Below are 24,659 nucleotides of genomic sequence, written 5' to 3' on the forward strand. Positions count from 1 at the left end.
ATTTTCTTGCCTCTATGTTGTCCATAGCCCTCTATTTCCTACCTATTTCTGTGTCTATCTAAATGCCTCTTGAACACTGTTATAGAATCTGCTTCCACCACCTCTTACAGCAGCATTCACCACCATGCATATGAAAAACTTCCTCTTACATCTCTTTTAAAGAATGCCCCTCTCACTCCCAACGTATGGCCCCGAGTAACTGAACCTTCAACCCTGGGAAAAAGACTCTGATTGTCCACTCTATCCAAGCCTGTCATAATCTTGTAAACCTCTATCAGCTGCTCATGAGCAGGATTGTCAGAGGATACAGCAGGATATAAATTGGCTGGAGACCTGTGCCGAAAGATGGTAAATGGAATTTAACCAACTGTGAGGTCACAGAGGTTTACAAAATGGAAACAGGCCCTTCGGCCCAACTTGTCCATACCGCCTCTGTTTTTTTTTGAAAGCCCTAAGCTCGTCCTAATTGCCTGCATTTGACCCATAGCAATCAAAACCTATATTACCCATGTAACTGTTTAAATGTTTTTTAAAAGGCAAATTTGTCCCTGCCTCGACTACTCCCTCTGGCAGCGTGTTCCAGACACTCACCACCCTCTGTGTGAAAAAACTGCCTCCCTGAACACTTCTGTATCTCTCCCCTCTCACCTGAAACTTATGCCCTCTAGTTTTAGACTCCCCTACCTTTGTGAAAAGATATTGACTGTCGAGCTGATCTATGCCCCTCATTATTTTATAGACCTCTATAAAATTTTATGGACCTCTTTTCTGCACTCTTTCCAGTTTAATGATATTCTTTCTATAATAGGGTGGACAAAACTGAACATAATATTCCAAGTGTGTCCTCACCAATGTCTTGTACAACTTCAACAAGACATCGCAATTCCTGTATTCAATGTTCTGACCGATGAAACCAAGCATGCTGAATGCCTTCTTCACCATTTTGTTCACCTGTGACTCCACTTTCAAGGAGCTATGAACCTGTACCCCGAGATCTCTTTGTTCTGGAACTTTCCCCATCACCCTACCATTAAATAAGTCCTGCCCTGGTTTAATCTCCCAAAATGCATAACCACGCACTTATCTCAATTAAACTCCAACTTCGTCAGCACTCTGGCCCAATTGATCAAGGCCCCATTGCAATCTGAGATATCCTTCTTCACAGTCCACTCTACCACCACTCTTGATGTCATCTGCAAACTTACTAACCATGCCTCCCATATTCTCATTCAAATCATTAATAGAAATGACAAATAACACTGGACCCAGCACTGACCCATGAGGTACACTGCTGGTCACAGGCCTCCCATTTGAAAAACAACCTTCTACAGTCACCCTCTGGCTTCTGTTGTCAAGTCAATTTTGTATCCATTTAGCTAACTCACCCTGGATCCCATGAGATTTAACCTCATGCTACAACATACCATGCAGTACCTTGTCAAAGGCCTTGCTAAACTCCAAGTAGACAGTGCCCTCATCTACCTTCAAAAAACTCACTCAAATTTGTGAGACATGATTTTCCATTCACAAAACCATGCTGACTGTCCGTAATCAGTCCTTGCTTCTCAAAATGCCTATAGATTCTGTCTCTCAAAGTACCTTCCAACAACTTAGCTACCCCAGATGTGAGGCAGTTCCCACGCTTTTCCCTGTAGCCCTTGTAAAATAAAAGCACAACATTTGCTACCCTCCAATCTTCAGGCACCTCATCTGTGACTATTGATGATTCAAATATCTCTGCTAGGGGGACCCCCAACTTCCTCCCTCGCCTCCCACAATGTCCTGGGATACAATTCATCCGGTCCTGGGGATTTATCTACCTTTAAGATGTACACTCTTCAAGACATCACTATTTATTTCTCCAAGTTCCCAAACAGTAAATCTCTTGTGGATCCGCACATAGATGACCTTGTTGATCCTTAAGAAGCCCTACTCTCTCCCTAGTTACTCTTTTGCCCTTTATGTATTTGTAGAAACTCTTTGGATCCTCCTTTGCCTTATCTGCCAAAATAATCTCGTGTCCCCTTTTTGCCCTCCTGATTTCTCTCTTAACTCTACTCCTACACCCCTATACTCTTCACAGGATTCACTTGATCCCAGCTGCCTCTGCATGTCATGTGCCCCCTTCTTTTTCTTGACCAGGGCCTCAATATCCTGTATCATCCAGGGTTTGCTACTTCTACCAGCCTTGCCCTTCACTCTAAGAAGAATGTCCTCATCCTGAACCCTGGTTAACACACTTTTGAAAATCTCTCACTCACCAGAGCTGATGCGATTTGGAAGGTCAACTGCAGAAGGAAAGTATACAATTTTTTTATGATCTGCAAACTTACTAATGAGATCACTGACATTTTCATCCTCTTTCACCACAGATGCTGCCTGATCTGCTGCATATCTCAGTATTTTCTGTTTATATCTTGGCAAATTCCAGACATTTCTATGGGACATGACAATTTGTCAAGCAAATGCAGAATAGACAACATTAGAAGAATGTGGCACCAGCAGTTCCCAAGGAATGAGTTCTAGTTTGTGAACAATGAAGTGAGGTAAAGTGGTAGGTGGCTCAGCTAAAATGTTGTGTAGATGATGGTGTTGGACTGGGGTGGGCGCAGTAAGAAGTTTCACAATACCAGGTTAAAATCCAACCAGGTTAAAGTCCAATAAGTTTATTTGGCATCACAAGCTTTTGGAGCGCTGCTCCATCAGGACTCATCTGTTGAAGGGTCTGAAAGCTCGCGATTCCAAAAAGACCTGTTGGAATTTAACCTGGTATTGTGAGACTACTTATCACAGCTAAAATGAAGTAACAGTGGGGATGGGTAGAATCATTCTCACTATCAACCCAGGGAGACTGGTTAGCCAGGAGTGCTTTCTGCTCCTCTCCTTGAAGTGAAACAATCTTGACGTACCCTGGCTGCTTTCAAGTCACTGAAGCTAAAAGATCAGGTGCCAAAATACAAGTTTGTCCTCGTATTTAGTATGATATATAATTTAGACAGGATGGTTCATGATTACTAGTCCATTTAGAAATGGTCCTTCTGTGAAACACTGGCATAAATGACAACTGCTCTTTCATTACCCCTTACCTCTACATCATTCTCCCTAAGTTCATACTGAAAAAGCCCTTCAGTAACACTGCACTCTCTTACCTTCATCACCTGTCACTTTCAGTCAAAGCCACCAATCATCGGGGAAAACTCATCTGATTTCAAAGGTTTGCATTTAAGTGGCACCTTTCACAACCTCAGCAAGTCCCAAAGTGCTTTTCAAGTGTTATAATGAAACTCTCAAAGATTGCAACAACACTTCCGACGTGATGAGTTACTATTTAGTGCAGTGAGCACTGGTTTAGATGAAAGCAGGCAGCCACTATAAACCCGACAAGGTCTTACGAATGGCAATGAGATGAATGACTCGCTTGATGCAGTCATCGTTTTCTCCCAAAATGAATTGGCAACTGGAAAGCTCACCTATACAACCACGATGTTTCTTCAAAAGACTCTAGCAATATCCTGTTCATTGAGTACAGCATCAAAATGGCTAATGTTACGCCGTTGTTTAAGAAGGGTGCCAGGCAAAAGGCGGGGAATTATAGGCCGGTTAGTTTAACGTCTGTGGTAGGTAAAATGTTAGAATCCGTCATTAAGGAGGAAATTGCGAGGCATCTTGAAGGGAATTGCTTGATAGGGCAGACGCAACACGGTTTCATTAAAGGGAAGTCGTGCCTGACAAATTTACTGGAGTTCTATGAGGACGTGTCTAGGGCGGTGGATAGAGGAGAGCCGGTGGATGTGGTCTTTCTGGATTTTCAGAAGGCGTTTGACAAAGTGCCTCACAAGAGGTTATTGCAGAAGGTCAGGGGACATGGAGTTGGGGGTAGGGTGTTAGCGTGGATAGAGGATTGGTTGTCAAATAGGAGGCAGAGAGTGGGGATCAATGGGTGCTATTCGGATTGGCGGTTGGTGACTAGTGGGGTGCCCCAGGGGTCGGTGCTGGGGCCTCAGCTATTTACCATTTATATAGATGATCTGGAGGAGGGAACCGAGTGCAGGGTGTCGAAATTTGCTGATGACACCAAGATTGGGGGAAAGGCAAATTGTGCGGAGGGTGTGGAGAGTCTGCAGAAGGATCTAGATAGGCTGGGCGAATGGGCCAGGAAATGGCAAATGGAATTTAATGTTGGCAAGTGTGAGGTGGTCCACTTTGGTAGGAAGAATGGTAGGAAGGACTATTACTTACGTGGCGAAAAACTGCAGCAGGCGACGGTGCAGAGGGACCTCGGGGTCCTTGTGCATGAGTCGCAAAAACCCAGCTTGCAGGTGCAGCAGGTGGTCAGGAAGGCGAATGGGATGCTGGCCTTCATAGCAAGGGGGATTGAATATAAAAGTAGGGAGGTCTTGCTGCGGCTGTATAGGGCATTGGCGAGGCCGCAGCTGGAGTACTGTGTGCAGTTTTGGGCGCCGCACCTGCGCAAGGATATTTTGGCCCTGGAGGGAGTGCAGAGGAGGTTTACTAGGCTGATACCGGAGTTGAGGGGATTGAGCTATGAGGAGAGGCTGAATAAACTAGGCTTGTACTCGTTAGAGTTTAGAAGAATGAGGGGAGATCTCATTGAGACGTATAAGATGATGAATGGAATGGATAGGATAGAGGTGGAGAGACTCTTCCCGCTCAAAAAAGACAGTAGGACTAGGGGGCACAGCCTCAAGATAAAGGGGAGGCGGTTTAGAACGGAGTTGAGGAGGAACTTCTTCACTCAAAGGGTGGTGAATCTCTGGAATTCTCTGCCCGTTGAAGTGGTGGAGGCTGCCTCGCTAAATATTTTTAAGAAGCGGGTTGATGGGTTCTTGATAAGAGAGGGGATTAAGGGTTATGGGGAGAGGGCGGGAAAGTGGAACTGAGCCACGACAGATCAGCCATGATCTTACTGAATGGCGGGGCAGGCTCGAAGGGCTAGATGGCCTACTCCTGCTCCTATTTCTTATGTTCTTATGTTTGTTTTGTTATTGTCACATGTATTAACATACAGCGAAAAATATTATTTCTCGTGCACTACACAGCCAAAGCATATCATACATAGAGAAATAAAGGAGAGTGCAGAATGTAGTGTTACAATCATAGCTAGAGTGCAGAGAAAGGTCAACTTGATTCGCGGTAGGTCCATTCAAAAGTCTGATGGCAGCAGAGAAGCTGGTTGAGTGTCAAGATGGTGCCAGAGCAAGGCAACTTCTTGCAAGCTGTGCCCAGCATACCTTCTAATTCTTTTACTTTGCTCTGTATCATGAACAAGCAGAGTTGCAATACTACTGAATACTGACATGGTCGAACATGACAGTCTTTGCTCAGTAGCTACAGCACTTGCCTCTGAATCACAAGACTCTAGGTTCAATGCTTGAGTACAAAGATCAAACTGACACACAAGAAGTGCTGCATAGTCAGACGAGCTATCCTTTGGATGAGATATTAAACCGCATGCTCAGTAAGGGAAGGCGAATCTTTCCTGGTGTCCTGGCAAATATTTATTCCTCAATCAGCATCACAACAAAAAAAACGATTCCCTGGTTATTATCACATTGACATTGGTGGGAGTTTATTGTTTGCAAATTAACTGCCGTGTTTTCCACATTCAATGCCACTTCCTTGGTGGTAAAGCACTTCGAGACATCCAGTGGAAATGACAACAGTGGAGATGTGCGGGGGAAGTTTTCTTACAGAGGGTGGAATATCCTGCCAAGTGAGGCAGTTGAGGCAGTTACGTCAGCCACATTTAAGATTTATCTTGATAGGCATCTGAACAAACAGGGAATAGAGGGAGAGAAGCGGTTGGTTTAGATCGGTAAACGTGATCGGTGCAGGTTTGGAGGGCTGATGGGCCTGTTCCTGTACTGTACTATTCTTTGTTCTAAAGCTATATCAATGACAACAAAGCAGCTTGCTCCCAATTCCTTTCCAGTAGATGACAGCAAATGAGCACTGCTCACTTGGCTCAGCTGATAGCACTCTCCTCTCTGAGAAAGAGCATCGTGGCTTCAGCCTCATTTTGGAGGAAGAATCTGAACTGACACGCTAGTGTACTGCTGAGCTGCTGGAGTTGACCTCTTTCACACAGAATTCAACTGAAACTGCATTTGCGTGCTCAGGTGAACACAAAGTTTTCAGCAGCATGGGTCAGAGAGGGGCAAGAGTAATTCCAGAGGCTTCAGCCAGTCATCCTGCAATATACAACATCAAAAACAAATGAAACCATCATTGGTTTCACTGTCATTCTTGGGATCTAGAGTTAGTGTGTACTCCTTTCAGAATCCGTGTCCCTGTCTTTCACTGGGAGACAATCATAGAACCCTACAGTGCAGAAAGAGGCCATTTGGCCCATCGAGTCTACACCACAATCCCACCCAGGCCCTACCCCCACATCCCTACATATTTTACCCACCAATCCCTCTAACCTAAGCATCCTAGTACACTAAGGGACAATTTTTTAACATGGCCAATCAACCAAACTTGCACATCTTTGTACTATGAGAGGAAACCCACACAGACACAAGGAGAATGTGTAAACTCCACACTGACAGTGACCTGAGCCGGGAATCGAATCCAGGTCCTGGAGCTGTGAAGCAATAGTGCTAACCACTGTGCTCCCGTGCTGCCACACAATATCACGTGTGCTCCAATTTTGGATTGAATCTGAGAAAGAAACTCTCTCCAATGGATGTGGATGTGTGGAATGGATGGCATGAGAAGCTCATGAACATGGATACCTTTAGAAGGAGTTAAATCAAGACTAGTCATCTCTCCCATCCTCTCCAGAAGATACAACAACAAGCAAAATGATGAAAATAATGAGATAAGAAATGGAATAGAGGTTTTTTGATTTATTATTAACCAATGTATTGGTATGAGGTGAAAAGTATTGTTTCTTGTGCACTATACTGACAAAGCATACCGCTCATAGTGTACATAGGAGAGAAGGAAAAGAGAGGATGCAGAATATAACGTCACAGTCATAGCTAGGGTGTAGAGAAAGATCAACTTAATTTAAGTCTGATGGCACAGGGAAGGTATTCTTGTTTGTGTTGGTATGTGATCACAGACTTTTGTATCTTTTTCCTGACAATGGAAGGTGGAAGAGAGAATATCCGGGGTGCAGGGTCCTTGATTACGCTTGCTGCTTTTCCAAGGGAGCAGAAAGGGCACACAGTGTGTTGATGGATGGGAGGCCAAAAATGCTCAGTCATTAAGGAGGCTCTGAAAGGTTAAGAGCCAAGTTTCAAGGTGGAGGAATGAATGGCTGAAGGCAGAAGAAAACCGTCAATGGAGAATGAAAAGGAACAGCACTCCACCGTGTCAGAGGAACAAGGGGTTCAGGAGGAGAGCTTTTAGGGCTCCAGGACAGGAGTGTGGCAAAGCAGGGGTTTCAAGAGGGAGATGACAATTGTTTTATTTTTAAAGTAGTGACCATCTTAGATTGTGATATCTAAATCATGACTGGGAAGCTGACGATAGCCCATCAACAGCAATCCTGAGATAGAAAAGCAAACAGCGATACAGCTGACACCACAGACTCAGCACAGCAAGAATCATCAAACCTGCTGCCAGCCCTTGACTAATCCAACACACAAAGCAGTTTTCAATAGGAATCACATTCAAATGAAATGATTGAAATGATTTGATGAAGGGCTTAGAAATTAATTTTCTGCTTCTCTTTATTTTTAAACGACTGGCATTCCTCACAACAAGAAAAAAGTGGTGCTGTTTACACGTTGCAGGAGAATAATAACCTGAGCCTTTAACAACAATTGCTTGCATTTTTGTCACAAATACCTGTAATACAGTTTGATAAGGTGCCACACAAAAGGTTAATTCACAAGGTCAGATCACATGGGATTTGGAGTAATTTATTAGCTTGGACAGGTGACAGGCTGATGGACAGAAGACAGAGAATTTGGATAATTTTTTTCTCTGGACGGCAGCTAACCAACTCGTGGGATGCCACAGGGTTCAGTCTTTGGGCCCCAGCTATTTATAATCTATATTAATAATCTATATTATATAGAGATCTATAAAATAATGAGGGGCACAGATCAGCGAGAAAGTCAGTATCTTTTCCCAAAGGTAGGGGAGTCTAAAAGTAGAGGGCGTGGGTTTAACATGAAAGGGATACAAAAGGATCCAGAGGGACACATTTTAGAGGGTGGTGAGTATCTGGAACAAGCTGCCAGAGGTAGGAGTAGAGGCGGGTATAATTTTGTCTTTTAAAAAGCATTTAGACAGTTACATGAGTAGGATGGGTATTGAGGGATATAGGCCAAATGTGGGCAATTGGGACTAGCTTAGGGGTTTAAAAAAAAAGGTGGCATGGACAAGTTGGGCCAAAGGGTTTGTTTCCAAGCTGTAAACCTCTTTGACTCTAACAACTTGGATACTGGAATAGAAAGTTCTATAGCCAAATTTGCAGATGTCACAAAAATTGGCGGGACACTAAATTGCAATGAGGAAATAAGAACCTCACAAATGGATATAGATAGGTTAGGAGAGCGGGCCAAAATGTGACAGATGGAGTTTAATGTGGATAAGTGGAAGGTCATGCATTTTGGTTGGAAAAAATGGGAAGGCAACTTATCATCGAAATGGGGAAAGACTTTGGGTTGCTCCGGTGCAGACAGATCTGGCTGTCTTCGTTCATGAGTCACAGAAAACTGGCATCAGGTATAGCAGATAATAAAGAAAGCAAATGGAATGTAGACAATTATAGTTGAAGGAATAGAATATAAAGGTAAGGAAGTATTGCTGCAGCTATACAAGGCATTGGTGAGGCCGCACCTGGAGTATTGTGCACAGTTCTGGTCCCCGTATTTGAGGAAAAATGTCATGGCATTGGAGGCAGTTCAGAGGAGGTTCATTAGATTGATTCCAGAGATGAGGGGTTTGTCGTATGAAGAGAAATTGAGCAGTTTAGGCCAATACTCTCTGGAATTGAGAAGAATGAGGGAGATCAAATTGAAGTATACAAGATGATAAAAGGGATGGAGAAAGTAGGCGTGGAGCGGATGCTTCTGCTGGTGGGGCACTTTGGGATGAAAGGTCATAGTCTTAGGAGAAGTGGTAGGAAATTTAAAACAGAGTTGAGAAGAAACCACTTCTCCCAAAAGGTTATGAATCTGTGGAATTTGCTACCCCAAAGTGTGGTGGATGCTGGGACAGTGAGTAAATAAAAAGAGGAGTTAGACAGATTTTTAATTGGTAATGGGTTGAAGTGTTATGAGGAGAAGGCAGGAAAATGGGGATGAGGAGCATCCATGATCAAACGGCAGAGTGAACTCAATGGGCCGAATGGCCTAATTATGCTCCTATATCTTATGAACTTCCAGGTCAAGAAGCTTCACAGAACTGGCACAATCAGATTTTGACACTGAGCCATGAGGAGATGATATGAAGACATGTCAAAACACTTGATAAAAGATGCAAAATTAAGGAACATTTTAGGAGACGGGTAGAATGGGGACAGGTTTCAGGAGCTAAGGGCCAAGCGACTTAAAGCTCTGGCTACCAGTGGTGGAGCAATTTAAAATAAAATTGCAAGAGCAGGGATACTGAGCAGGGCTTTAGTGCTGGAGGAGGGAAGGGAAGGCTGAGTTCAGGCTGAAGTAGCAGAGTCAACTTATTGTGAGTACACACAGCCTGACACACGATTCCCCATGAGGATCACAAGGTAATTAAATTCTTGCAAATCCTATGTGGTGTAGGGATACCCAGAGTGCTGTTAGAGAGGGAGTGCCAGGATTTTGACCCAGCAACTTTGGTGAGTTCATTCAGGCTTAGGGAGTCAGGAAGTAGGAGGTTAATTGCTGCAGGATTCCTGACCTCTGACCTACTCTTGTTGACTGAGTATTTATGTGGCTGGTTCAGTTCAGTTTCTGGTCAATGGTAACATCCTAGAAAGTGGACCGTGGGGAATTCAGCGATGGTCATGCCATTGACTGTTAAGAGGTGAAGGTTAGATTCTCTCTTCTTGGAGATGGTCACTGCTTGTGTAGAATCAATGTTACTTGCCCATTTGTCAGCCCAAGCCTGGATATTGTCCAGGTCTTGCTGCATTTGGACGTGGACTGCTGCAGTGTTTGTTGAATTGCAAATGGTGCTGAACATTGTGCAATCATCAGCAAACATCCCCACTTGTGATGATGGAAGGAAGGTAATTGAAGAGGCAGCTGAAGATGATTGGGCCTGGTATACTACCCTGAGGAACTCCTGCAGAGACGTCCTGGGGCTGAGGTGACTAAACTCCCAACAACCACAACAAGCTGGCTGTGACTCCAATCAGTGGAGACTTTTCTCCCAACTCCCACTGACTCCAGTTTTGCTGGGGTTCCTTGATGCCACACTTGGTCGAATGTTGCCTTGATGTCAAGGGCTGTTAACTCTGGCCTCACCTTTAGACTTCAGCTCTTTTGAACCAAGTCAAGAGTTGAGTATTCCTGACAGAACTCAGATGGTCAGTGAGCAAGTTATTGCAAAGCAAGTGTTGACTGAGCACTGTTGATCATTGCTTCTATCACTTTACTGATATCAAGAGTAGACCAATGGGTACGACTTGGCTGGGTTGGATTTGTCCTGCTTTTTGTGTACAAGACAAACTTGTACAATTTTCTACATTGCCAGTGTTTCAACTGTGCTGGAACAGCTTGGCTCGGGAGAGTGGCAAGTTCTGGAGCACAAGTCTTCAGTGCTATTGCTGGAATATTATCACGCCCCATAGCCTTTGCAGTGTCCAGTGCCTTCAGCCATTTCTTAATGAGGAGTGAATCAGATTGACTTAAGACCGGCATCTGAGGACATATGGAGGAGGCTGAATTGGATCATCCACTTGGCACTCCTGACTGAATAGTGTTGCAAATGCTTCAAACATTTTGCTCTGATGTGCTGGGCTCCTCCATCACTGAGGATGGGGATATTTGTGGTGCCTCCTCTTCTAGTGAGTTGTTTAATTGTCCACCCACATTCATAACTGGATGTGACAGGACCGCAGGGTTAGATCCGATCTATTGGCTATGGTATTACGATCTCAGTTTATCACTTGCTGCTTATGCTGGTTGGCATGCAAGTAGCCCTGAGTTATAGCTTCACCAGACTGACAACTCAGTTTGAGGCATGCCCTCCTGCACTCTTCATTGAGCCAGGGTTCATTGACTGACTTGGTAGTGATGGTGGAGTGAGAGGCTTGCCACGCCATGAGGTTTCAGATTGTGGTTGACTAGCAATCAGTCGATGGCCCACAGCACTTCATGGATGTCCAGTCTTGAGGTGCGAGATGTTCAAGATCTATCCGATTCAGTATGGTGGAGTGGCACGCAACACAACAAAGGGTATCAGTGATGTAGCTCGTGGAAGGAAACCTGCCATTCTTACCCTGTCTGATCTATATGTGACTCCAGACCCACAACAATCGAGTTGATCCTGTGCTCTGAAATAGTTCAGTACACCACTCAGCTGTGTAAAACCACTACAAAGACTTCAAGGAAAGAAACCAGATGGACCACTTGTCATCAACTTCAGCACCAGTTTAAGTTTATTTATTACTGTCACAAGTAAGCTTACATTAATACTGCAATTAAGTTAGTGTGAAAATCCCCTAGTCGCACACTCTGACGCCTGTCTGGATACACTGAGGGAGAATTTACCATGAACAATCCATCAAACCTACACATCTTTGGATTGTGGGAGGAAACCCATGCAGACACAGGGAGAATGTGCAAACTCCACACAGACAGCGACCCAGCTGGAAACTGAACTCTGGTGTTGTGAGGCAGCAGTTCTCACCACTGTGCCACCATGCCGCCCAGGAAAAACAAAGGCAAACCCAGCCCTGTCAACCCAACAAAATCCTCCTTACTAACATTTGCGATCCTGTCCCAAAACTGGGAGAACTGCTGCACAAATTAGCCGGATGCCGAATCATACATTACGGACAACTTTCCAGACATCACCATTCATGGCAATGACCTGCCTCAAGGTCAGCAACTGCCCATCAAGTCTCACTGCAAACAGAGGCAAGGAAACGTCCTGCTGATTACCGTTACCACTCCCCAGCCAATGAATCAGTGTTTCATCATGTTGAAGACCATTTAGGAGAAGCACTGAGTGACAAGACCTCAATAATCTGGATGGGGGACTCAAACATCCATCACTAGGACTGGCTCGGAAGCACCATTACACAGGTAGCAAGTAATAATTTAAAAAAAGGGCTTAGGAGCACCAGGAGGGGACATGAGAAGTCCTTGGTGGGTCGGATCAAGGAATACCCGAAGACTTTTTACTCTTATGTGAGAAATAAAAGAATGACCAGGGTGAGGTTGGGGTCGGTCAATGATAGTCATGGGAACTTGTGCATGGAGTCAGAAGACATAGGTGAGGCGTTGAACGAATACTTTTCTTCAGTGCTCATTAAGGAGAGGGGCCATGTTTTTGACGATGAGAGTGTGATACAGGCTGACAGGATGGAGGAGGTAGATGTTCTGAGGGAAGATGTATTTGCAATTTTGAGAAACCTGAGGGTCGATAAGTCCCCTGGGCCAGATGGGATACATCTTCGGATAATTTGGAAGGCAAGGAATAAGATTGCAAAGCCTTTAGCTTTGATCTTTGGGTCCTCACTGTTCCACGGGGATTGTGCCAGAGGACTGGAGAGTGGCGAATGTTGTTCCTCTCTTCAAGAAAGGAAATCGGAATAACCCTGGTAATTATAGACTAGTTAGTCTTACTTCGGTGGTCTGTAAGTTAATGGAAAAGGTCCTGAGGGACAGGATTTATGACCATTTGGAAAAATACAGCTAAATCTGGGATAGTCAGCACATTCGTGAGGGGCAAGTCTTGCCTCACAAATTTGATTGAATTCTTTGAGGAGGTAACTAAGTGTGTCGATGAAGGTAGAACAGTTCATGTCGTATACATGGATTTTAGTCAGGCATTTGATAAGGTTCCCCATGATAGGTTCATGAAGAAAGTAAGGAGGTGTGGGATAGAAGGAAATTTGGCTCATTGGATAAGTAACTGGCTATCTCATAGAAGTGAGAGGGTGGTGGTGGAGGGAAAATTTTCAGACTGCAGGCCAGTTACCAGCAGTGTACCACAGGGATCAGTGCTGGGTCCTCTGCTATTTGTCATTTTTATCAATGACTTGGAAAATGGGGGGGTGCTGAACGATGGGTTAGTAAATTTGCTGATGACACCAAGATTGGTGGAGTAGTGGATGAGGTGGAGGGCTGTTGTAGGCTGCAAAGAGACATTGATAGGATGCAGAGCTGGTCCAAAGAGTGGCAGATGAGTTTAATCTTGATAAGTGCAAGGTGATTGATTTTGGGAGGACAAACTTGAATGCAGATGACAGGGTCAACAGCAGGGTTCTGCGGAACATGGAGGAACAGAGAGATCTTGGGGTTCATATCCACAGATGTCTGAAGGTTGCCACTCAAGTGGATAGAGCCGTGAAGAAGGCTTATAGTGTGTTCGCATTTATTAACGGGGGCTTGAGTTTAAGAGCCGTGGGGTTATGCTCCGACTCTACAGGACTTTAGTGAGACCACATTTGGAATATCGTGTGCAGTTCTGGTCACCTCATGCTAAGAAGGATGTAGAAGCATTGGAGAGAGTGCAGAGGAGATTTACCAGGATGCTGCCTGGTTTGGAGGGTAGGTCTGATGCGGAAAGGTTGAGGGAGCGGAGAGGATGAGGGGCAACTTAATAGAAGTTTATAAGACGATGAGGGGGACAGATACAGTGGACGTTCAGAGACTGTTTCCTCGGGTGGATGTAGCTGTTAATAGGGGGCATAACTATAAGGTTCATGGTGGGAGATGCAGGAGGGATATCCAAGGTAGGTTCTTTACTCAGAGAGTGGTTGGGTGTGAAATGCACTGCCTGCTGTGATAGTGGAGTCAGACACTTTTGGAACTTTCAAGTGGTTCTTGGATAGACACATGGAGCACACCAGAATGATAAGAAGCGGGATAGCTTGATCTTGGATTTGGACATAGCTCAGCACAACATCAAGGGCCGAAGGGCCTGTACTGTGCTGTACTGTTCCATGTTCTATGTACACACTGTGCTGGCTGAGTTCCAAAGGACATAGCTACTAGACTGGGTCATCGGCAGTTCATATAAGAACGAGGAGCAGGCCCCTCGAGCGTGCTCCTCCATTCAATAAGATCATAGCTGATCTTTTCGCTCCACTGATCTGCCCGCTCACCATAACCCTTAATTCCTTTACTACTCAAAAATGTATTTATCCTTGCCTTAAAAACATTCAATGAGGCAGCCTCAACTGCTTCACTGGGCCGGGAATTCCACAGATTCACAACCCTTTGTGTGAAGAAGTTTGTCCTCAACTCAGTCCTAAATCTGCTCCCCCTTATTTTGAGGCTATGACCCAGTTCCATTTTCACCCACCAGTGGAAACAACCTCCCTGCTTCGATCTTATCTATTCCCTTCATAATCTTACATGTTTGTATAAAATCTCCCCTCATTCTTCTGAATTCCAATGAATGTAGCCCCAAACTACTCAGTCTCTCCTCATAAGCCAACCCTCTCAACTGTGGAATCAACCTACTGAATCTCCTCTGCACCCTTCCAGTGCCATTATATCCTTTCTCAAGTAAGGAGACCAAAACTATACATTCCAGGTATGGGCTTACCAGCACCTTTTACAGCTGCAACAGAATCTCGCTCACAGAATCACAGAAACCCTATCGTGCAGAAAGAGGCCAGTTGGCCCATCGAGTCTGCACTGACCACAATCCCACCCAAACCCTACCTCACTATCTACCTGCTAATCCCTCATCTCAGGACAATCAACCTAACCCGCACATCACTGGACTGTGGGAGGAACCCGGAGCACACCCATGCAGGCACGAGGACAATGTGCAAACTCCACACAGACAACGACCCAAGCCGGGAATCAAACCCAGGTCCCTGGAACTGTGAAGCAGCAGTGCCAACCACTGTGCTGCCCAGTTGTACAGGACATTGGTGAAGCGTGAGATATTGTGTTCAATTTTTGTTGCCTTGCGAGAGGAAAGCTGTTATTAAACTGGAGAGTGTGCAGAAGAGATTTGCCAGGACTCAGGAGATTGAGCAGACTAGGACTTTTTCTTTGAAGCATAGGATACTGAAGGGTGACGTTACAGAGGTGTACAAGGTCATGAGAGGCTTGGAAATGGTGAATGCACTCAGTCTTTTTCTCAGGGTTGGGGAAATCGAGTACTAGAGGGGAAAGAATTAATGGGAACCTGAAGAGCAACTTGTTTATGCAGAGAGTGATACGTATGTGGAATGACCTGCTGGAAGAAGAAGTTGAGGCAGGGACATGGACAACATTTAAAAGGCATTTGGACTGATACAGAGGGAGATGGGCCAAATGAAGGCAAATGAGGTTAAGACGAACATTTTGGTCGGCTTGGACCAGTTTGGGTCAAACTGTCTCTGTGCCGTTTGTTTTATGATGACTAATGTTGGGAGATCTGTCTCGCCCAATGGGCATACATGCCCATTCCTTCATTATTGCTGGGTGAATATTCTGAAGCTCCTGCCTCAAGCGGTGCGAGGACTCCATAGGATTCCAATAGCTCACAGCCACTTTCCATGATGGTCAATGTTAACTTCATCAGAAACACAAATCCAGCTGCCCCATGAAAAATATATTTTTAAAAATGTACATACATTAAGTGTAGCAGCTAATCTCTTTGCCCCTGCATCATAATGCAAAGCAAAACTTTCATGCCATCATAGCAACTGACACAAGTTTAAGAAATAAATCTATTTACACTTCACAACTGACTTCGATACAAATGGTTATGATTTTCGTAACTGACACTGAATTGTTTCGGAAATAAATAAATAACATTTTGCAAAGCACTAAGAGACTAATTCATGTTAACTAATTTTACAAAGGAACTTGAATGTCAAATATACAGCTCAGATTCATAAATATGTTGAATACAGAAGGAAATATCACAATTATTTTAATTTGTTCATCACAGAAAAATAAACCTGTTTACCAAAGGTTACAAAATCAAAATAAAGACGATAAGTGATGGAGATGCCAGCGCATCCACAAAACAAAGACATAAACAGATAAAAGTTAAATGTTTAGGTCCATCTGGTGGAAATGTTAGTGTCAGATCTCATGAAACTTGATCAGATGTGACACATTATCAGTTGATCAGAGAAAAAAAGTGGCAGAAATGCACAGGCACAGAAAAACTAATGATCTGTCAAGGGATGAAGATTGAAGTTGATTAGTTAAAGTATGAGCAAACAAATGAATCTGGAAGAGACCATGTGGCCTGCTGATCAGACACAGCAGCTTGGAATGAGTATCTGTTTACTTCTGTCCAAACGTTTAAATCACACCCCAAGGGAGTGCGAAAATCAGGTTAAGAGACAGAGAAAGATGCAAGTGTAAAGGCTGAGTAGCCAGGGATAAAAAGAGAAGGAAAGACAGGACAGAAAAGCGCAAAAGATTGGGAACAGAAAGCTGAAAATGCCTGGGAAGAAGTTCTGTATTCCATACGAAGACCAAAGAGTCATACAAGTCATGCAGATAAAATAAATTGTCTGTTTATTGCTGTGAGATAAAAGCCAATTCAGAACGATAAAAAAAATGAGCTATCTGCATTCAAAAGAGAAAGTACTAGGGACCAGATGACAAGGTAAAAACCACCTCGGGTGCCAACCAATTGTATTGTCTCTGCACTTTGTAATAAAATCATTCAATTCTGCACTGTTGATGCAGCAACAATGTGATCATGTTAGTTTGCAATGATCCTGTTGCATGCCCAAATCTATTTTGCTTTCAATCCTTGCAGGATGAACCTGGGCAGGTTTATTGCGAGGTGCTGGAGGTGTGCAGCAGGGAAATGGCAAGGACAGACCATTAAGGCCTGGCACTGCAGCAAGCCCTGAGGTTTCATGATTAAAAAAATGCACTGATGCAAAGTCCAGTACATATTTAAATGTGCCCTGGAGTGCAGGGCAGGTTGCTGCAGTTGAGGAGTGCAGCTTGGTGTGGAGGAGAGCAGGCCCTCACTGCTGCAGCAGGATCAGCCTCTTGTTTATTTACATCAGCTCTGCCAAAGGCTGTAGGAGCCATCTCCAGCCCAGCACTACCCGGTTACCCCTGGCAACCCCCTCCCCCCGCCACGGGCCCCGCTCCCCATAACAAACCCCCAGCTCCAGCCGCCAACACCGCCCTCCCTCCGCCTGGAAACATGCCCCCCACCTCGGCCCCAAATCCTCCCCGCCCACCGGCCGGCCCTCTGCTCCTCCAGCCTGCCCGCCACCCCGCACACACGCCTGGCGGCTCCATCACTGCTTACCTGCACATGATCCGCCATTTTCCTCCATTCATGCTCGGCCTCGGCAACGCGCCTGCGCACTGCCAACTACCTTCCCCCCACACCCCCCCGCCCGCCAGAATCCCTCTCCAGGGCGCCTGCGCGCACGCCGACATCCCGTCCCTTCTTCTGAACGCATGCGCACCCGCCGGCACACTCCGTCACTTCCTTGGGGCGCATGCGTATCCGTCGGCACCCAGCCCTTTTTTCAATGCGCATGCGCACCCGCCAGCAGAGTGCGCCTGCGTCGGCTTGCCCGTGGTTTGAAGCCAGCTCCTCTCCCGCGCGCCCGTGTGCTGCCCGGTCGCCCACCTCATGCCGTCTGTGCACCTGCGCACTGCCCGATCGCCCAGGTCTGCCGGCTACACGTCTGCGCCCTTCTCTCGCGACCGCTCGCCCCTGTCACGTGGTTGAAGCGGCCCTGGAGCGCTGAAGCCACCATCATGTGCTCCACTCCCGGGAAGCTGGAGCAGTGCAAATTCCTGAGCTCCCAGGAAACATGCACTCAACATGCCAGAGACACACTTAGTGCACAGGAAGGGATGTATCTTGCAAAATGTGCATTCAGTGTGCTGAAAGAAGAATTTTTAAATGCAAAATGTGTAGAAAGAATGGATTTAACATGTCCAATTAAAATTTGTAACGCAAAATGTGTACTGAGAGTAAATAAATTCCGAATGCAAAATATGCATTTAATCTGTTGAAAGACAAGATTTGTAATGCAAAATGTTGCAACGTTGGTGGTACAGAACTTGAGTGTTGCTGAAAAGAAAGACAGGCTGTTGAAGTTTTTTTGTCTTGATATTTGATTTGATTTATTGTCACAGGTATCAGCACACAGTGAAAAGTATTGTTGTTTGCACACGACACAAACAAAGCATACCATTCATAGAGAGACTGCAGAATGTAGTGTTACAGTCATAGCTCGGGTGCAGAGAAAGGGGGCTGAGAACACAGCCTCGTGGGGCACTGATGTTGAGGATGATCGTGGAGGAGGTGTTGTTGCTGATCCTTACTGATTGTGGTCTGTGATTTCGGAAGTTCAGGATCCAGTCGCAGAGGGAGGAGCCGAGGCCCAGGCCATGGAGTTTGGAGATGAATTTTGTGGAAATAATTGCAACGAAAGCTGAGCTGTAGTCAATAAATAGGAGTCAAACAGAAGTGTCCTTGTTATCCAGGTGTTCCAGGGCTGAATGCAGGGCCAGGGAAATGGTGTCTGCTGTGGACCTGTTGTGATAGGCAAACTGTACTGGATTCAGGTAGTCCGGGAGGCTGGAACTGATTCATGCCATGACTAACCTTTCGAAGCACTTCACAATGATGGATGTCAGAGCCACCAACTGATAGTCATTCAGGCACACTGCTTAGTTTTTCTTAGGTACAGGATGATGGTCATCTTCTTGAAACAGATAGGGACCTCAGATTGCTGAAAAGAGAGGTTGAAGATGTCTGTGAATACCCCCACCAGCTGATCCACGCAGGATCTGAGTACCCGTCCGGGTACCCCATCCGGGCCAGTCGCTTTCCATGGGTTGACCTCCAAGAAATCTGCTCTGACGTGTGCAATGGTGACCCCAGATACAGGTTCATCCAAGGCTTCCAGGGTGGAGGGTGTGCTCTCACTCACCTCTTGCTTAAAATGGCATAGGAATGCATTGAGTTCATCAGGGAGGGGTGCATTGGAGCCGGTGATTTTACATGCCTTCATCTTGAAGCTTGTGTTTTCTCATCAGGACAGACACAACAATACCAAATTTCAAAAGGAGTAACAATTCATAGACATTAGAATGTATTTATGTCATTGCATTTGTTCAAGGCTCCGTTTGACAGATTTCTGATTGATAAGGGAGGCAGGGGAGGGGGCAGGCAGGAAATTGAAGGAAAGACCACAACCAGATCAGCTGTGATCTTATTGAATGGTAGAGCAGTGTCGAACTGTGTACAATTCTGGTCACCCGATTATAGAAAGGATATTATTAAACTAGAAAGAGTGCACAAAAGATTTACTAGAATGCTACCAGGACTTGATATAAGGAGAGGCTGGATAGACTGGGACTTTTTTTTCTGGAGCGTAGGAGGCTGAGAGGGGATCTGAAAGAGATCTACAAAACAACGAGGAGCATAGATCAGCAAGACAGTCAATATCTTTTCCCAAAGGTAGGGGAGCCTAAAACTAGAGGGCATGGGTTTAACATGTGAGGGGAGAGATACAAAAGTGTCCAGAGGGATAATATTTTCACATTAGTGGTTGGTGAGTGTCTGGAACAAGCTGCCAGAGGTAGTAGTAGAGGCGGGTACAATTTTGTCTTAGCATTTAGATAGTGACATGGCTACGATGGGTACAGAGGGATATGGGCCAAATGTGGGAAATTGGGATTTAGCTTTGGGGTTTAGAAAAAAAGGGTGGCGTGGACAAGTTGGGCCGAAGGGCCTGTTTCCATGCTGTAAACCTCTGTGACCTGATGAATGACCGACTCCCGCTGCTCTGTCCTCTGTTCAGACGGGAAGCTGGGGACTGACTGTTTGGCAAGAGGGTTCTGATTGGTAGATGTGTTGCGATGGGAGCCGTTCACTCCCAGAATTCACAGCAGGAGAATTGTCTCTGATTGGTCAAGGCAGTGCAGTGGGGAATGGCTGCCCCAAGCTTTTGTTTAGTTGAAAAAGGTACAGTCTGTCTCTGCAAAGGATAGGGCCCTGTGCATGAATAGATGTTGATTCCAGCACATAAAAGTGAGCCACACCGTGAGCCTGACTGGTCATCTTATTTGGTTGTTGGAGCAATTCTTCCTACAATCAGAATTGTTTAGCAAGTCATTTGCAGGACACAGGATTGGTGTGTGGTTCGGACCTGGAATGCACTGTCTCCGAATGGGTGAAGGCAGTTGAAGATGGATTGTCAGAAGCTTTTTCCCAGGGTGGAAGAATCAATTACAAAGGGGCACAGGTTTAAGGTGCGAGGGACAAGGAGATGTACGAGACAAGGTTTTTACATGGCGGGGGTGGTGGGTGCCTGGAACTCACTGCTGGGGGATGTAATGGAAGTGGATATGACAGTGAGTTTTAAGGGGTGTCTGTACAAATACATGAATGAGATGGCAATAGAGGGATATGGTCCCCGGAAGGGTAGGGGATTTTAGTTTGTCAGACAGCATGGTCAGTGCAGGCTTCGAGGGCTGAAGGGCCTGTTCCTGTGCTGTAATTTTCTTTGTTCTTTGTTCAATCTGGGCTTCCATAAAGGGATATGATCATGATCTGAACATTTCCGGGGACGAAAAGGTGGCAGAGTGGGACCAGACAAGTTGTTCTTGCAGAGACATGATGGGCTGAATGGTGTCTTCTGTGCTTTAAGTACCCTGTGATTCCATTGTGATTGTGCCTGCTCTTCCAGAGTAGAATGGTCCCCAGTGCTGTGTCACAAGAACACAAGCATTCCTATTATGTTGCATTCACAGCACAGGAACAGGCCATTCAGCCCATCCCATGCAGTGTACCATTTGAATGGAGAGCGAGGTTGCAGAACTCAGTGGTGCATAGGAATCTGGATGTCCCGGTTCATGAATCACAGGAAGTTAACCTGGTGGTGCAGCAATTGTTCAGTCAGTTAAATGGTGGGCTGGTGTTTATTTCAAGGCAATGGAACATAATATGCTTTTTTTCTTTATTCTCTCATGGGGTGTGGGCATTGCTGGCAAGGCCAGCGTTTATTACCCATCCCTAATTGCCCTTGAACTGAGTGGCTTGTCCAGCCATTTCAGAGGGCATTTGAGAGTGAACCACATTGCTGTGGCTCTGGAGTCACATGTAGGCCAAGGACATTGATGAACCAGATGAGTTTTTTACGATAAACAATGATGTTTCACGGTTACTGAGACGAGCTTTAGAATTTCAGAATTTTAGAAATCAAACTCAAATTTAATCAAATGGGATTTGAACCTAGATTTTCAGAACATTAGCCTGGATCCCAGGGTCATGAGTCCTGTGACATCACACTTTGGGCAGCACAGTGGTTAGCACTCACAGTGCCAGGGACCCAGGTTCGATTCCCGGCTCGTCTGTGCAGAGTTTGCACGTTCTCCCTGTGTCTACATGGGTTTCCTCCCACAGTCCGAAAGACGGTGTTGATCATGCTAAATTCTCCCTCAGTGTACCCGAACAGGCTTTGGAGTGTGGCGGCTAGTGGATTTTCACAGTAATTTCTTAACAGTGTTCATGTAAGCCTACACTAATAAATAAATATAACACATTACAACAACACCTTAGGAAGCACCTTCCAATCCATGATAACAACTATCCAAAAGGACCAGGGCAGCAGAAGTTCCTCTTCAAGCCGCTCACATCCTGATATGGAAATATATCGGCTGTTCCTTCACTGTCAGTCACTTTGCTGGGTCAAAATACAGGGGTTCCCTCCCTAACTGCTCTGTGGGTGTACCTACACCACATGGACTGCAATGGCTCCAGAAGGCAGCTCACCACCACCTTCTGAAGGGGCAATTAGAGATAAGCAATAAATGCTGGTCTATCCAGCGACACCCACATTCCGTCAATTAATTTAAAAAAATACTCCTCGTAACGAAGCATGGAATGCAAAAGTCAGGAAATTTTACTGCAGCTGGACAGGGTGTGGGTGAGACCACATCTGGAACACTGTTTACGGTTTTGGTCTCCTTATTTGAAAAGAAAGGTATAATTTTGCTGGAAGCTGTTATGCCAAGATTCACCTGACTCACCCGAGGATGAAGTTGCTTGGCGAAAATATCTTGGATGGCAGGAGTGAACCTTTGGAAGCGATTGTGGACTTTGAGAGAATGCTTAACACTTATGCCATATTGTGGCGATGAGAACTTCGCCACAATATGGGGTGCTGCAGGGATCACTGCTGGGGCCTCAACTGTTTATCATTTACATCGACAATCTAGAGGAGAGGACTGAGTGGAGGGTAACAAAGTTTGCTGATGACACGAAGATGAGTGGAAAAGCAAATTGCGTGGAGGACGTGGAAAGTCTGCAGAGGGATCTGGATAGGCTGAGTGAGTGCGCGAGGACCTGGCAGATGGAGTATAACATTAGCATATGTGCGGTTATCCACTTTGGAAGGAATAAGAGTAAAATGGACTATTATTTAAATGGTGAAAAATTACAACATGCTACTGTGCAGAGGGACCTGGGGGTCCTTGTGCACGAATCGCAAAAACCCAGCCTGCAGGTGCAGCAGGTGATCAAGAAGGCGAATGGGATGCTGGCCTTCATCGCGAGGGGGATAGAATATAAAAGCAGGGAGGTCTTGCTGCAACTGTACAGGGCACTGGTGAGGCCGCAGCTGGAGCACTGTGTGCAGTTTTGGTCCCCTTAATTGCGAAAGGATATACTGGCCTTGGAGTGAGTACAGAGAAGGTTCACCAGGCTGATACCAGCGATGAGTGGGTTAGCTTATGGGGAGAGATTGAGTAGATTGGGCCTGTATTCATTGGAGTTTAGAAGGCTGAGGGGTGATCTTGTAGAGACATATCAGATAATGAAGGGGCTAGACAGGGTACAGGCAGAGACAGAAAGGAAACAAGAATTAGAGGGCACAACCTCAAAATAAGAGGGAGTCAGTTTAGAACAGAGTTGAGGAGGAACTTCTTCTCTCAGAGGGTAGTGAATCTCTGGAATTCTCTGCCCATTGAAGCAGTGGAGGCTACCTCGTTAAATATGTTGAAGTCACAGGTAGATAGATTTCTGATCAATAAGGGAATTAAGGGTTGTGGGGAGCAGGCAGGTTAGTGGAACTGATCCACTTCAGATCAGCCATGATCTTATTGAATGGCGAGGCAGTCTTGAGGGGCTCGATGGCCTACTCCTGCTCCTATTTCTTACGTTCTAACATTTTTATGAGACAGGCAAGTTTCGAGAAACATGCACGGTTTTCACCTGGTGTGGTGAGACTTCTTACCAGGTGAGATATGTCACACAGGTAACTACGTTTCTGTGGTTAATGTGTCAATTATCCTTTCTCACATCCAGCCTCACATACTTTTTAAAAACAAAATCTCAATGATTTCCTGGTTTGGCAAATGTTATCTCACTTTGAAATTGATTCAGCTGCAAAATACTTTAATACATGGGGCGGGGTGAGGGGGAGCTGCAAAGTAATGAGTTGGATTGTGAGATAAACTCTGAGTTCCAGCCTGCCTTCAGGATGGGAAATTCTAAACTCAGACAAGGTCCACTGACCAGGCAAGCTGTTCCTTCAGTCACAATCTAAATGGGATTGGCTGAACATTTAAAAGAAAACATCCCTCTCCTCATTTCCACCTTTCTCTTTCAGAAAGTGCACCGAACTTGAATTGCATAAGGTTAAACTCAGCTTCTCCTCCACATCAAAGAGGTTCATGCTGGTTATGTCCTTGTCTGGGGTGTGCCAGTTAAGTGCATTGGCCATGCTTAATTGCCCCTTTGTGTAAATCGAATTGGAGGGGAATTTGGTCACACAGCCAGAGGTGTATAAGGAGTATAGTTGGGGGCTGAGAACACAGCCTTGTGGGGCACTGGTGTTGAGGATGATCGTGGAGGAGGTGTTGTTGCTGATCCTTACTGATTGTGGTCTGTGAGTTGGGAAGTTCAGGATTCAGTCGCAGAGGGAGGAGCCGAGGCCCAGGCCACGGGGTTTGGAGATGAGTTTTGTGGGAATAATAGTGTTGAAGGCTGAGCTGTCGTCAATAAATAGGAGTCTGACACAGGAGTCCTTGTTATCTCGGTGTTCCAGGGTTGAGTGCAGGGCCAGGGAGATGGGGTCTGCTGTGGACCTGTTGTACCGGGAGGCAAACTGTACTGGATGCAGGTAGTCCAGGAGGCTGGAATTGATTCGTGCCCTGACTAACCTTTCGAAACACTTCATAATGATGGAAGTCAGAGCCACCCGCTGATAGTCATTAAGGCACACTGCTTGGTTTTTCTTAGGTACAGGATGATGGTCATCTTCTTGAAGCAGATAGGGACCTCAGATTGCTGAAAAGAGAGGTTGAAGATGTCTGTGAATACCCCCACCAGCTGATCCACGCAGGATCTGAGTACCCGTCCGGGTACCCCATCCGGGCCAGTCGCTTTCCATGGGCTGACCTCCAAGAAATCTGCTCTGACGTGTGCAATGGTGACCCCAGATACAGGTTCATCCAGGGCTTCCAGGGTGGAGGGCATGCTCTCAGTCACCTCTTGCTCAAAACGGGCGTAGAATGCATTGAGTTCATCAGGGAGGGGTGCGTCTTGCAGACCTTGTCAAAGTTGGCGGG

General features: G+C 45.6%; 1 protein-coding gene across 1 annotated transcript in view; it reads right to left on the bottom strand.

The window, feature by feature from the left end:
- xpo7 (exportin 7) overlaps positions 1 to 17,428 on the bottom strand; it is a 105,633-nt gene extending 88,205 nt beyond the window's left edge. The window contains exon 1 of the mRNA XM_080216918.1: positions 17,371 to 17,428. Coding sequence (XP_080073044.1) covers positions 17,371 to 17,388 — 18 coding nt within the window. The 5' untranslated portion in view covers positions 17,389 to 17,428. The remainder of the gene's footprint in view (positions 1 to 17,370) is intronic.
- Positions 17,429 to 24,659: the final 7,231 nt, after the last annotated feature.

This window comes from Carcharhinus amblyrhynchos, chromosome 34, assembly GCF_965287045.1.
Source record: "Carcharhinus amblyrhynchos chromosome 34, sCarAmb.v2.hapA, whole genome shotgun sequence".
Lineage (NCBI taxonomy): Eukaryota > Metazoa > Chordata > Chondrichthyes > Carcharhiniformes > Carcharhinidae > Carcharhinus > Carcharhinus amblyrhynchos.